This window comes from Mesocricetus auratus, unplaced genomic scaffold (genome assembly GCF_017639785.1).
Source record: "Mesocricetus auratus isolate SY011 unplaced genomic scaffold, BCM_Maur_2.0 Super-Scaffold_2245, whole genome shotgun sequence".
Classification (NCBI taxonomy): Eukaryota; Metazoa; Chordata; class Mammalia; order Rodentia; family Cricetidae; genus Mesocricetus; species Mesocricetus auratus.
The window spans coordinates 23,820,955-23,834,331 of NW_024429180.1; the positions used below are offsets into that span (position 1 = coordinate 23,820,955).

General features: G+C 38.9%; 1 protein-coding gene across 3 annotated transcripts in view; it reads right to left on the bottom strand.

The window, feature by feature from the left end:
- Positions 1 to 13,377, bottom strand: part of Pibf1 (progesterone immunomodulatory binding factor 1) — a 158,530-nt gene that overhangs the window by 98,703 nt on the left and 46,450 nt on the right. For all 3 annotated transcript variants that reach the window (XM_040753039.1, XM_040753140.1, XM_040753078.1), the window contains one exon: positions 4,996 to 5,094. In XM_040753039.1, coding sequence (XP_040608973.1) covers positions 4,996 to 5,094 — 99 coding nt within the window. The remainder of the gene's footprint in view (positions 1 to 4,995; positions 5,095 to 13,377) is intronic.

A 13,377-nucleotide genomic window follows, 5' to 3' on the forward strand; every position in this document is an offset into this window, starting at 1 on the left:
GTTATCGTCTGATCTCCAAGTGATTGTGTATATGCGTGTATAAATGTAAAATTTCCCTTAAATTTTTTCTTCTGAGTTGACTATGATGGCCCACACTTGGAATTCCAGCACTCAGTAAATGGAGGCAGGTGAATCAGGAGTTCAAGCTCACCCTTGGCTGTATATGCAATTCCAGGTCAGGTTGGGTACAGCGATATACTAAAAACTCAGTGCTGGGGACATAGATACAGGAGGATCCTGGGACCTCATTAGTCAGATAGTCTAACCAATCAGTTAGCTCCAGTGAGAGACTAACCCTGTTTCAAGGTAGAGAAGCTTGCCACTGTGCAGATAAATCAGAGTTAGGAGATATAAGGTGCTACTGCATTTTAACTATTGTTGGTAGTATCTTTTTTTTTTCATTTTTTATTTTAATTTTAAATAGCTTGTTTTACATGTCAATTGTTGGTAGTATCTTATGGCACCAAAGCTGTGTAGAAAAGCTCAATAGAATACTACCTATAACATGAAATGAAAAGGAACCAAATGTTACGAAAACAAAATGGGGAAGGTAAAGAATCACATTCTAGAAGAATTTGAGAATAAAGAAAGCGGAAGAGGCAGCAAAGTTGTACATGCTTCCAGGTTGGGTCTTGTGCCATGCACACAATGGTATCAGGTCACTGAGGGCATCCAGCATGATGCTTGGAACCCACACAAAGAAAGGAAAGAACCAATTTCAGAGGCTATAAAGAATACACAGATGAAGGAAATTCTGCAAGCAGAAAATCTGGGTAAATGAACAGGAACTACAGATGGAAGAGAGAATCTCAGTCACTGAAGATATGATAGAGGAAACAGATTTAGTGGTCAAAGAAAACATGAAAGCCAATGAAGTCATAACACAAAATGCCCAGGAAATCTGGGACACCATGAAAAGACCAAACCTAAGAATTGTAGGGATAGAAGGAGGAGAAGAATACTAGCTTAAAGGCACAGGAAATATATTCAACAAAATTATAGAAGGAAACTGTCCCAATCTAAAGAAGGAAATGCCTATGAAGATACACGAAGCTTACAGAACACAAAATAGATTAGACCCCCCAATAAAAGCCCTCCTGACACATAAAACAACATGAAATATACAGAATAAATAAAGAATATTAAGAGCTGCAAAGGAAAAAAGGTCAAGTAACATATAAAGGCAGACCCATCAGAATAACATGCGACTTCTCAATGGATACTCTCAAAGTCAGAAGGTAATGAATGGACAAACATTATGCAGACCCTAAGAGATCATGGATGCCAACCCAGACTACATTATCCAGCAAAACTTTCAATTACCACAGATGGAGAAAACAGATATTCCACAACAAAACCAAATTTAAACAATACTTATCCACAAATCCAGCCCTAAAGAAAGCACTAGAAGGAAAACTCCAACCCAAGGAGGTTAGACATACCCAGGAAAGCATTGGCAATAAATAATCCCACACCAACAATCTTAAGGAAACACACACAAACACACACAACCACCACCACTGAAAATTACAGGAATCAATCACTGGTCATTGATATCCCTTAATATCAATGGACTCAACTCACCCATAAAAACACACAGGCTAACAGAATGGATACTAAAACAGGGTCCCTTTCTGCTGCATATAAGAAACACATCTCAACTTCAAAGAAACATTTCCTCAGAATAAAGGGATGAGAAAAGACTTTCCAATCAAATGGACCTAAGATGAAAAGTTGGTGTAGCTATATATCCTAATTATCTAACAAAATAGACTTCAAACTAATGGTAATCAAAAGAGATGATGAAGGACATTTCATATTCATCACAGGAAAGAATCCTGCAAGAAGTCATCTCAATCCTCAATATATATGCACCAAACACAAGGGCACCCACATTTGTAAAATAAACATTACTAAAGCTTAAATCACACATCAAACCCCACATACTTACAGTGGGAGACTTTAACACCCCACTCTCTCCAGTGGACAGGTCTGCCAGACAGAAAATTAATAGAAATAAGGGATCTAACAGATGTTATAACACAAACGGGCTTAATAGACATCTATAAAACATTCAACCCAAACCAAAAGAATACACCTTTTTCTCAGCACCCCACAGAACCTTCTCTAAAACTGACCACATACTTGGTATAAAAGCAAATCTCAACAGATACAGAAAAACTGGAATAATACCCCCCATATCTTATTGGATCATCATGGATTAAAGTTAGAATTAAAAAACACCACAAATTCTAGAAAGCCCACAAACTCATGGAAATGGAATAATGCCCAACTTAATCACACCTGGGTCACGGAAGAAATAAAGAAATTAAAAATGTCCTATAATTCGCTCTAGTTGCCATCTTGCGACCCCGCAAGTGTGTGCCTGATCTCAGGTAATACGGATATAGATTGCAGTATCTTTGTCAAGTCAGAGTCTTAACTGGAGATCCTCAATATAACACCATCAAATGAGTGAGTTCTCCACTCCTTTTATGTGGTAACTTAGCCAGCGTACCATTCTTAGAAGCAAGTGCCACACATAACACGGATTACAAAGAGGGGCTTCACGTATGAACATCACAGAAAGGATTTAGCAAAAGACAGTGCACTTCGGGTTTTTTAAGTGGGGGCCTTCCCATTCCTCAAGCCCACCTGCTTGTCTCAGCATCTACTGACAGAAGTATCTGATCAAGTACAGCATTGTGAAAAGCCCCACTGCAAAGTGTTGCTTTCTTTTTATAGTGGCATTTGCCTGGAAATCTTTGTTTTTCTGATATAGAAATCAGCTTTCATGTGCGAAGTGTTCAAGTATCTATGGACAGCTTTAATTTACCACTAAAGGTGCCTCTGCATTTTCCTAGTTTGGGCCATTTTTCTTTGATCCTAGCAGGCTTCTAAAGGATAGATCACCACAGAGCACATTCTCCATTTGACCGTATTATCTCCAGCCATTTTCATGAGTACATTCTCCATTTGACCGTATTATTTCCAGCCATTTTCATGAGCACATTCTCCATTTGACCGTATTATTTCCAGCCATTTTCAGGTGTCACTTTAAACCCACAAGTCAAGCCTGACACTGGGACTTTCTGGACACAAGCCCATGTTCTTGCATATATTCCTATTAAAATTAGCACAGCTTAGCTGGGCGGTGGTGGCGCACGCCTTTAATCCCAGCTCTCGGGAGGCAGAGGCAGGTGGATCTCTCTGAGTTCGAGGCCAGGCTGGACCAACAGCCTCCAAAACAATACAGAGGAACCCTGTCTCGTAAAAACCAAAAAAAAAAAAAAAAATAGCTCAGCTTAGTCTGTAGTTCAATTTCTATTACTCTTCTCTGCTTTATATCAATTTTTAAAAATATTTATTTATTACTATGTATACAGTGTTCTGCTTCCATGTACCCCTGCAGGTCAGAAGCGAGCACCAGATCTCATTACAGATGGGTGCTGGGAATTGAACTCAGGTCCTCTGGAAGAGCAACCAGTGCTCTTCACCGCTGAGCCATCTCTCCAGCCCTGTATCAATGTTTTTAGTGTGCGTTTTTTGTTTGTTTGCTTGTATGTTTTTTCTAGGCCCGTAGATCCAACTTATGGCCTTTCAAATGTTATGCAAAGCTCTCCCATTAAACTACATCTGGGCCCAAATCTTAGTTGCACATATTGTTTAAATTACAAATTAGAAGCCAGCATGGTGGCAAGTGCCTATAGTCTTAGCTACTTGGGAGGCCGAGGCAGGAAGATCATTTAGAATTATGAGACTTTGAGGCCAGCCTGGGTAACAGTGAGACCTGAACTTTTAAAAAGAATTACAAATTCATCTGTAGGGCTTCATTTATCAATACAAGAAACACTGAGTTCAATTTCAAAGGCTTATTACTAGAAAGGCATATGTGAACTTTCTATACTATTTCATCAACTTCTGTCTAAAATTTTAAAATAAAAAATTTAATATAGGAAAAACATTCCTTGCTCTACATGTGATCAAACTATTTAAAATTCAGAGTATCTCTCAGTCAAAGTGAGACTCTTTTAACTTCAACTTCATGTTTATCGTTGATTTCCTCTTCACTGGACTAATAAAAATCACTGGGTAGATAACTGAAGACAAAGCATCCTCTCCTACCTTTCCTACAAAAACCACTCTAGAACGCATAGATTTTGACAAATGATTTGGGGAGTATACAATGGTACAACCATCGGAGCAAGTTTCACAGAATTATTTTAAACTAAAATGTTATGCCATAATGACTGGCAATTTTACTCCTGGGTGTCTACTGAAGAGAAACACATGTGCTCACACATACACATATACATAAAATGCACACACACATACACATGTGCTCACACATATACAAACATGTGCTCACACAAACATATAGAACTTGACTCAGAATGTTCACAGCAGCTTGACTTTGGTAGCTACAACTGAAAACAAGCCCCATGTTTTTCATCAACAGGAGAATATGCTAACAAAGTGGTACAATTCAGACACATAATTAAGAAATGCTCAATATCAAAATGGATAGAACACAAATGCTGAATCAAGGAACCCAGGTCCAAGAGAGTGAATAACGTATGATTCCACTGACATTTTGTCTAGGAAGGACAAGGCTGATAACAGTGATAGAAACCAATGCTGCTGTCTCTGGAAGAGTAGACAAGATGAATTGAAAGGGTATTATATAGGGAACTCTCAGAAGTGACTTAACTGTTCTATATCATGGTTTCAATACATGTTAACAATTATACAAAACATGCATTTAAATTGTATTGCAACTGAAATGAAAATCATAAGTCTATTATATACATCCACCCCATACTGCTTTTTGAGACAGGAGGCAGCCCAGGCTGGCTTCCAAATTCCTGGCATCCGCCTGCCTCAGTGCTGGAACTATAGGCATGCTCCACCATGGCTGGCTTTAAACAGTTTTCTAAGAGGAAAATGAAATCGAGCAATCACTGAAGAATCTGAGCATTTCCATTCCCGGCTTACCTGTCAAGGAGCTGCTCATGCTTTTCTAGAGCACCCTTTTCAGCTGCCACTGCTCGGCTCTTTTCAGCGAGAGCATTATCCCTGGCTTCTCGGAGATTCCTAAAATCCAAACACGCATCTCAGTTATTTTAAATGCTTAAGTGTCTGTCTTTTAAAGATTCATGAATTTGCTTACAATGGGTAGATCTTAAGGACTTTCTAGAGGCTAGTGATGCCAAGTATACATTGCAGGAAGCTGCCTGGTTGGGCAAGAATTCTGACAGGAGGCAGCAATACAGGTGTAAACTATTTCTAAACAGAGCTGAGTTAGATATTAGAATTTAGTTACCTTTAATTTTTTGTGGAGAATGCCAGTTAGAAACATAACTGTCCCCACAGTTTGAATCATTTCTTCATAGTTTTGTTTTCCTCATGGGCTGAAAAGGGCAGGTTACACAGTGTGTATATGCTTTTATCCAATGAGGTACGTGTAATAGCCATAAGAAAACTGAGGTTGAGAGCAGAAGTCACAAGAATCAAAGTGAGAATAAAGTCTGAGATACTAGCAAAGGAACAGCTGAAATATTGGGTCCTAGTATCTTAGTTGTGAAAGAAAGGTGGATGAATTAGGAGTACAAGGGAGAAAGGACAGAGGGTTGAAAGAATGTCACATCATTAAGTGCAAGTTATGTACACGGTGGACTAGAGATTGCTACTGGAGAACAGTGCTTTAGGGACAGAGTGGCATGCTCCACCCAACTACCAACCTGGCCTGCCCCTGCTCAGCTTTTGAGATCATGGGAGATGGGGAGTACTATAGTCACAGGTTACGGTATAGCCTTAGACAAAAAAAGTATTTCTGCCAGAAATTTTAGTTGGTCATAAGTCAGGGTGTCTCCATTAGGATGGCTGGATGGAGTAAAGCTGCTGAAATGACAGACAATATTCATGTATGGCTCAAGCAATATGAGCTCATAATCTTACATAAGCCATCCACTTATGATAGCAGGTATGGAAACTGCTGCAAAGGTTCCCCTTAGTGATAGCTAAGGAGATTACTCCAATGGGAGAAGGAACAACAGTGAATACTTAGGAGATAATACAACCAGGCATGAGCTTCTTACATCCATTTCTCTGGTGTCTTAATACAGATGAAACCTGGGGTCAAGAAATATACCAACTAAGCTTCTTCCAGATTGTCACTTAACTTGACGCCATTTTACTTCCTTAAATAGAGTTATAGAGAAAAATATAGGGCAGAACACAAACGATTTGCTCACATAACGTCTGCAAACCCAGATGATGCATTTTCAGTACACTGAAGTATATAGAGAGCTTGTGTAAATGGCCTAGGGACACAGTCTGAAAAGGATCAGTTTGCATTCACCTACTATGTACTATGAATCCCATGCTTCTCACATCACAGAATTTCTCATAAAGAGCTGGGCTGGATACTAGAATTTGGTCCCTTTATCATTAGTAGTATCAATAGTAAGCCACGGAAATTCAGATAGATTGAACCCATCTATGTGGTACACACTGGATAAAAAGGCCTACTGATCACACTTGCTGTGACCATATTCAGTGCAGCCTTCTCGCAGAATGATTGAGTAACAACTTCAAATCTAAAACATGCCAGTCACTATAGAGTGATTCATCAGCCAAGGCTTATGAGCCACAAATAAAATAGTTGTGAAAATCGTGAAGGTCATTCTTGACAAGAAACAATTTTTGTATGTTATTTTCTAAGTAGAATTGCTTTCTTAAATAGCTATTACAAGATTATTTTTTATGTCATCGTGATTACAATGACCTTAAAGATTATTTATTCTATTCTATTATAAAACATGAAAATAAATTGTAGAGAACACAATTCTCTAAGTATCTTAAACATTTATATATTTTCATTCTAAGATGCCCTACATATTTTAGCCAGTAAATCACAAATTAGTTCCAATTTTCCTTTCTAAAAATGGCATCCTTATTTTTAAATGTGATTAAATAGTGGAATTCCAAATAGGTCACATTTGCAGTACTAGTTAAATACAAATGCTTGGTTGGTAGATGGAGAATTCTCAGTCCCTAACTATACACTTCCTTTCTAGTCACAATGAGTATTAGAAATAAAGGCAAGCCACAGAGAATCAAATAAAAAGAGGTCGTACAGTTTGTCATAGACAGTCTGCAACATCCAGCTAACTGAGTGCTACAAGGCCTAAGCAAATCCCAAGGCTACAAGGAAGAGGAGGTAACTGTGAGGCTATGTCTTGAGGTTTATGGCTAGCTCCCTATTCACTCTCTGCTTCTTCAATGCAGACAGGCAGTGATCAGCAGACACTTTGCTCTTGCTGCCCTGCTGTGTGGTGTTAGAATTAGAATGGCCACCATGGGCTCACATGAGGAATATTTGAACTTCAATTGGTGAAACTGTTTGAGAAGGATTAGGAGGCGTAGCCTTAGTGGAAGGGGTGTGTCACTGGCAACAGGTTTTGAGGTTTCAGAAGGCTCATATTCCTAGTTAGTTGTCTCTGCCTCTTACTTACAGATCAAGATATAACTTCTCAGCTACCACACTCCAGGAACATTCCTGCTGCTATGCTCCTTGCCATGATGGTCATGGCCTCTAACCCTCAGAAACTTTAAGTCCCATGGAAGTCCTTTCACCTGTCAGTTGCTTGGTCACAGTAATTGAAAAGTTAATTACAGGGTATGTCTCCTGCCTCCTGCCTTATTGCCTGACCATGACAAAATGATCATTTTGAACTGCAAGCCAGAATACATCTTCCCTAAATTGCTTCTTGTCAGGTATTTGGTCACAACGAATACGTAACTTGTCACAACAACTCTTCCATCTTACAAACAGATTTCAAGACTGAATACAGAGACTCAATCCCAGGTCACATCATAAGGTACACACTGTGGAGCCTGAGTGTCCGTCCATTCTCTACCATATTCTACATTCTGAATCATGCCATGTTGCCTTTCTCAGGTCTCTTTCACAGGCATCTCCTCTTTGGGATGCTCTGACAATATGAGACTTGTATCATATGACAACACCACAGTGCAAACATGTCAGAATTATCCATAAAAGGACCGAACTGATTATATTTTTGTTTCTATGGACCACAATGTACAAGCTCTTTTAAAATCAGACTGGTTTGACAAGACACCAGATGCACCGCATCCCTGATATAGATAAAACAATAACACCCACATAATTAATGAATAAGCCATTTCCAAATGCTAAATACATTAGAAGATGTAATAAATATAATTATAGAACAAATAACAGGAATTCAAATGTTCCTCAAAAGAGAAACTTGAAAAATTGACAGAGGCTATCTATGGCATGTATAAACTAATGGGGTTGAGATTTTAAAAATCCAAACTGAATGTAATAAAATATAATTAGAGTAACATTGAAATATGTCAGGAGCAGCCCAGCTGGCTTATCTTCAGGAGCTTGGCTCTGAACATGCTCTGCTGGCTCCACCCCACCAAACCCAGCCTGAGCATACCCAAAACTAAGGATGCTTGAATATAAAATGTCATACATTTTGCATATGACTTACAACAGGCACTCCCTGTATATTTTATATTGCCCAGAAGGCCCAATACAATGTAACACCATGTAGGTTATACTGTACTGCTTTAGAAATTGTGACAAAAAAATCTCTACACCTGTAGTACAGACACAATCTGCTTCTAGTTATTTTTGATTTGCAGTTGGTTAAATCAGTAGATGGAGGACCCACAGATAAGGCTTAAGATAAATTACCCTCAAAAACAATTGTATAAAAAACCACTTTTATACAGTTTTACCACCAAACCATTTTTCATGATACAGTCACATTGTTGCCTACCTACTTCTCTCCTAGGTAGATAGATATAATTTTCCTATCTGCTTCAGATCAGTGTTGTAAGATACATTTAAATGGATGGAGAAAGGAAAAAAATAAGATGATGGGCATCCCAGGACTTCTACTACAGTAACTACAGTGTATTATGTATTTATCTTGAATTACTTTTTCATATCAAAAGAGGATACTGCAATAATTGGAACAGAGAATGTAGCATAAGTTTCTTGGTTAAAATAGATAATATGTTATAATACTCAGGCAGAGGCAGAGGCAGAGGCAGAGGCAGGGGATCTCTGAGTTCAAAGCCAGCTTGGTCTACAGAGAGTTCCAGGATAGCCATTTACTGTTATACAGAGAAACCCCGTCTTGGATGAAAACAAACAAAAACCCAGAAAATAAAAGCCCAAAACAAAATTTAAGTTCCTAATGATTTATCTATACACCAAGTGTCTACTATAATAAAATAGGCATATTTATTTAACATGTACTGCAATGTCATTTGTATAGTACATAACTTAATACAGGCAAGTATATCCAAAAATTTTTCCCAAACGAAGCATAAAGAATGAACACAATATATTCAAACAGACTGAATAGAATGGAATATATTTTCTCATTCCTAGAATATAAACTTTGTACTATCAACAGGCCGAATCTAAATTTATATCTGAATATGGTACAAAAAACATTTAAAAAAATTGGAAGTCTTCAGGCTAGGACTGGCCTATGACTAACAATCCTGCCTCGGCCTCCTTTCTGTTATTAGAGGAATTTTGTACCTAGCAGGAATTCTTTTTTTTTTATTATTATTTTATTTTTAACTTTAAATTTAGATTAGAAAGAAGGTTGCTTCAAAAGTCAGTTCCAGGTCCCTCTCCGTGTCCCTCCCCTCCTCCTATCCCCTCCCACAACCCCCCCCCCGCCCAATATCCCCTCATTTTCCCAGGGAGGGTGAGGCCCTCCATGCGGGTGTCCATAGTCAATTCATCCAGGGCAGGGCCTAGACCCTCCACAAAGAGTTCAGGGTGAAAGTGCACCTCACATTGATGGATGGGAGTACAAAGCCCGTGTGTATACTCGGGATGGGTACTGATCTGCTGCCCAAGGATCAATAGATTACCTAGGCCTCCTCACCGACACCCCCATTCAGGGGGTCTTGATCAGTCCCATGTTGGATTTCCAGGCATCAGCCTGGGATACAAGAGTTAACTCTTGTCAGGTAACCTGTTTCTGGGGGTTAAACCAGCCCAGTCTTAATCCCTTTGGTCATCAGTCCTCCCTCTCTGTTACTGGCTTTCTTGAGTTCAGCTCAGTGCTTAGCCTTGGGAGTCTGCCTCTTCTTCCATCAGCCAATGAATGAAGGTTCTGTATCCCAGACTCTCTGGCCATGGGATTGTAGGCTGGCACTCCCCAGATCTATGTCTAAAATCCATATACGAGAGAGTACATGCCACATTTCTCTTTTTGTGCCTGGGTTACCTCACTCAGGATAGTTTTTTCTGGTGTCAGCCATTTGCCTGCAAATCTCAGGATTCCATTTTTTCTTTTTCTGCTGAATAGTATTCCATTGTGTAAATTTACCACATTTTCTCTATCCACTCCTCGGTTGAGGGGCATCTAGGTTGCTTCCAAGTTCTGGCTATTACAAATAATGCTGCTATGAATATAGTGGAACAGACATCCTTGTTGTATGATTGGGCATCTTTTGGATATATTCCAAAGTGGCTGAACCAGTTGGCACTCCCACCAGCAATGGAGGAGTGTCCCCCTTTCACCACATCCTCTCCAGCATAAATTGTCGTTGGTGTTTTTGCTATCCTGGACCTTTTGTTTTTCCATACAAAATTGATTATTGTTCCTTCAAGGTCTGTGAAGAATTGTGCTGGGATTTTAATGGGGATTGCATTGAATCTGTAGATTGCTTTTGGCAGGATTGCCATTTTACTACATTGATCCTACCTATCCAAGAGCATGGGAGATCTTTCCATTTTCTGAGGGCTTCTTTAATTTCTTTCTTTAAAGATTCAAAGTTCTTCGATAAAGGTCTTTCACTTGTTTGGTTAGGGTTACCCCAAGGCATTTTATGTTGTTTGTGCAAATTGTAAAGGGTGATGTTTCTCTGATATCTTTCTCAGGCCTTTTATCATCTGTATATAGTAGGGCTACTGATTTTCTTGAGTTGATCTTGTAGCCTGCCACTTTGCTGAAGGTGTTATTCAATCAGCTGTAAGAGTTTCCCGGTAGAGTTCTTTGGGTCATTTATGTAAACTATCATATCATCTGCAAATAGTGAAAGTTTGACCTCTTCCTTCCCAATTTGTATCCCCTTGATCCCCATTTGTTGTCGTATGGCTCTGGCTAGAACTTCTAGTACAATGTTGAAAAGGTATGGAGAGAGTGGACAGCCTTGTCTTGTTCCTGATTTTAGAGGAATTGCGTTGAGTTTCTGTCCCTTTAGTTTGATGTTGGCTGTTGGTTTACTGTATATAGCTTTTTTTATGTTTAAGTATGTTCCTGTTATCCCAGATCTCTCCAAGACCTTTATCATGAAGGGGTGTTGGATTTTTTCAAAGGCTTTTTCAGCATCTAGTGAGATGATCATGTGATTTTTGTTTTTCAGCTTGTTTATATGGTGGATTACATTGATGGATTTTTGTATGTTGAACCATCCCTGCATCCCTAGGTTGAAACCTACTTGATCGTGGTGAATGATTGTTTTGATGTGCTCTTGGATCTGATTTGCCAGTATTTTATTGAGTCTTTTTGCATCAATGTTCATGAGGGATATTGGTCTGAAGTTCTCTTTCTTAGTTGTGTCTTTGTGTGGCTTGGGGATCAAGGTTATTGGAGCCTCATAGAGCTTGGCAAAGACCCTTCTGCTTCTATTGCGTGGAATACTTTGAGAAGAATTGGTATAAGCTGTTATTTGAAATTCTAGTAGAATTCTGCACTGAGGCCATCTGGACCTGGGCTTTTTTTGGTTGGGAGACTTTTGATGACTGCTTTTATTTCCATAGGGATTATAGGTCTATTTAAATTGCTTATCTGTTCTTGATTTAATTTTGGGAAGTGATAGCTATCCAGGAAGTCGTCCACTTCCTTTAAATTTTCGAATTTTGTGGAGTACAGGTTTTCAAAGTATGACCTAATGATTCTCTGGATTTCCTCAGAGTCTGTTGTTATGTCCCCCTTTTCATTTCTGATTTTGTTAATTTGCATGTTCACTCTCTGCTGTTTGGTAAGTTTGGACAAAGGTTTGTCTATCTTGTTGATTTTCTCAAAGAACCAACTCTTCGTTACATTGATTCTTTGTAGTGTTTTCCTAGTTTCTACTTTATTGATTTCAGCCCTCAATTTAATTATTTCCTGCCATCTATTACTCCTGGGGGGAGTTTGCTTCTTTGTGTTCTAGAGCTTTCAGGTGTGCTGTTAATTCTCTAGTATAACTATTCTCCAGTTTCTTCATGTGGGCACTTAGTGCTATGAACTTCCCCCATAGCACTGCTTTCAAAGTGTCCCATAGGTTTGTGTATGTTGTGTCTTCATTCTCATTGAATTCTAGGAAGTCTTTAATTTCTTTTTTATTTCTTCTTTGACCCAGGAATGGTGCAGTCGTGCTTTATTCAATTTCCATGAGTTTATAGGTTTTCTGAAATCTGTGTTGTTGTTGAATTCTAATTTTAAACATGGTGGTCTGATAAGATGCATGGAGTTATTCCAATTTTTTTTTGAAGCTACTGAGGTTTGATATGTTGCCAAGTATGTAGTCGATTTTTGACAAGGTTCCATGTGGTGGTGAGAAGAAGGTATATTCTTTTTTATGTGGATGTAATGTTCTATAGATGTCTGTTAATCCCAGGTGGGCCATTACTTCTATTAGACCCTTTGCTTCTTTGTTGAGTATCTGTCTGGTATTCCTGTCTAGTGGTGAGAGTGGTGTGCTGAAATCTCCCACTATAAGTGTGTGGCGCTTTATATGTGATTTAAGTTTTAGTAATGTTTCTTATACGAATGTGGATGCCTTTGTATTTGGGGCATAGATGTTCAGGATAGACACTTCATCTTGGTGGATTTTGCCTGTGATGAGTATGTAATGACCTCCTTCATCACTTTTGATTGATTTTATTTTAAAGTCTAATTTGTTAGACATTAGGATTGCTACCCCTGCTCGTTTCTTGGGTACATTTGATTGTAAAATTTTTTCCCAACCTTTAACTCTCAGGTAATGTATGTCTTTGAGGGTGAGGTGTGTTTCTTGTATGCAGCAGAAGGATGGGTTCTGTCTTAGAATCCATTCTGCTAGCCTGTGTCGTTTTATGGGTGAGTTAAGGCCATTAATGTTGAGGGATATTAATGACCATTGATTGCTCATTCTTCTTTGATTTGGAATGGTTGTTGGTGGTGGAATTATGTGTGGAATTTCACCCCTTTGTTCTTTTGGCTGTTGGTAGAGAGGGATTCTCTAATGCCTATGTTTTTCTGGTTGTAGTTAGCTTCCTTGGGTTGGAGTTTTCCTTCCAAAATTTTCTGTAGGGCTGGGTTA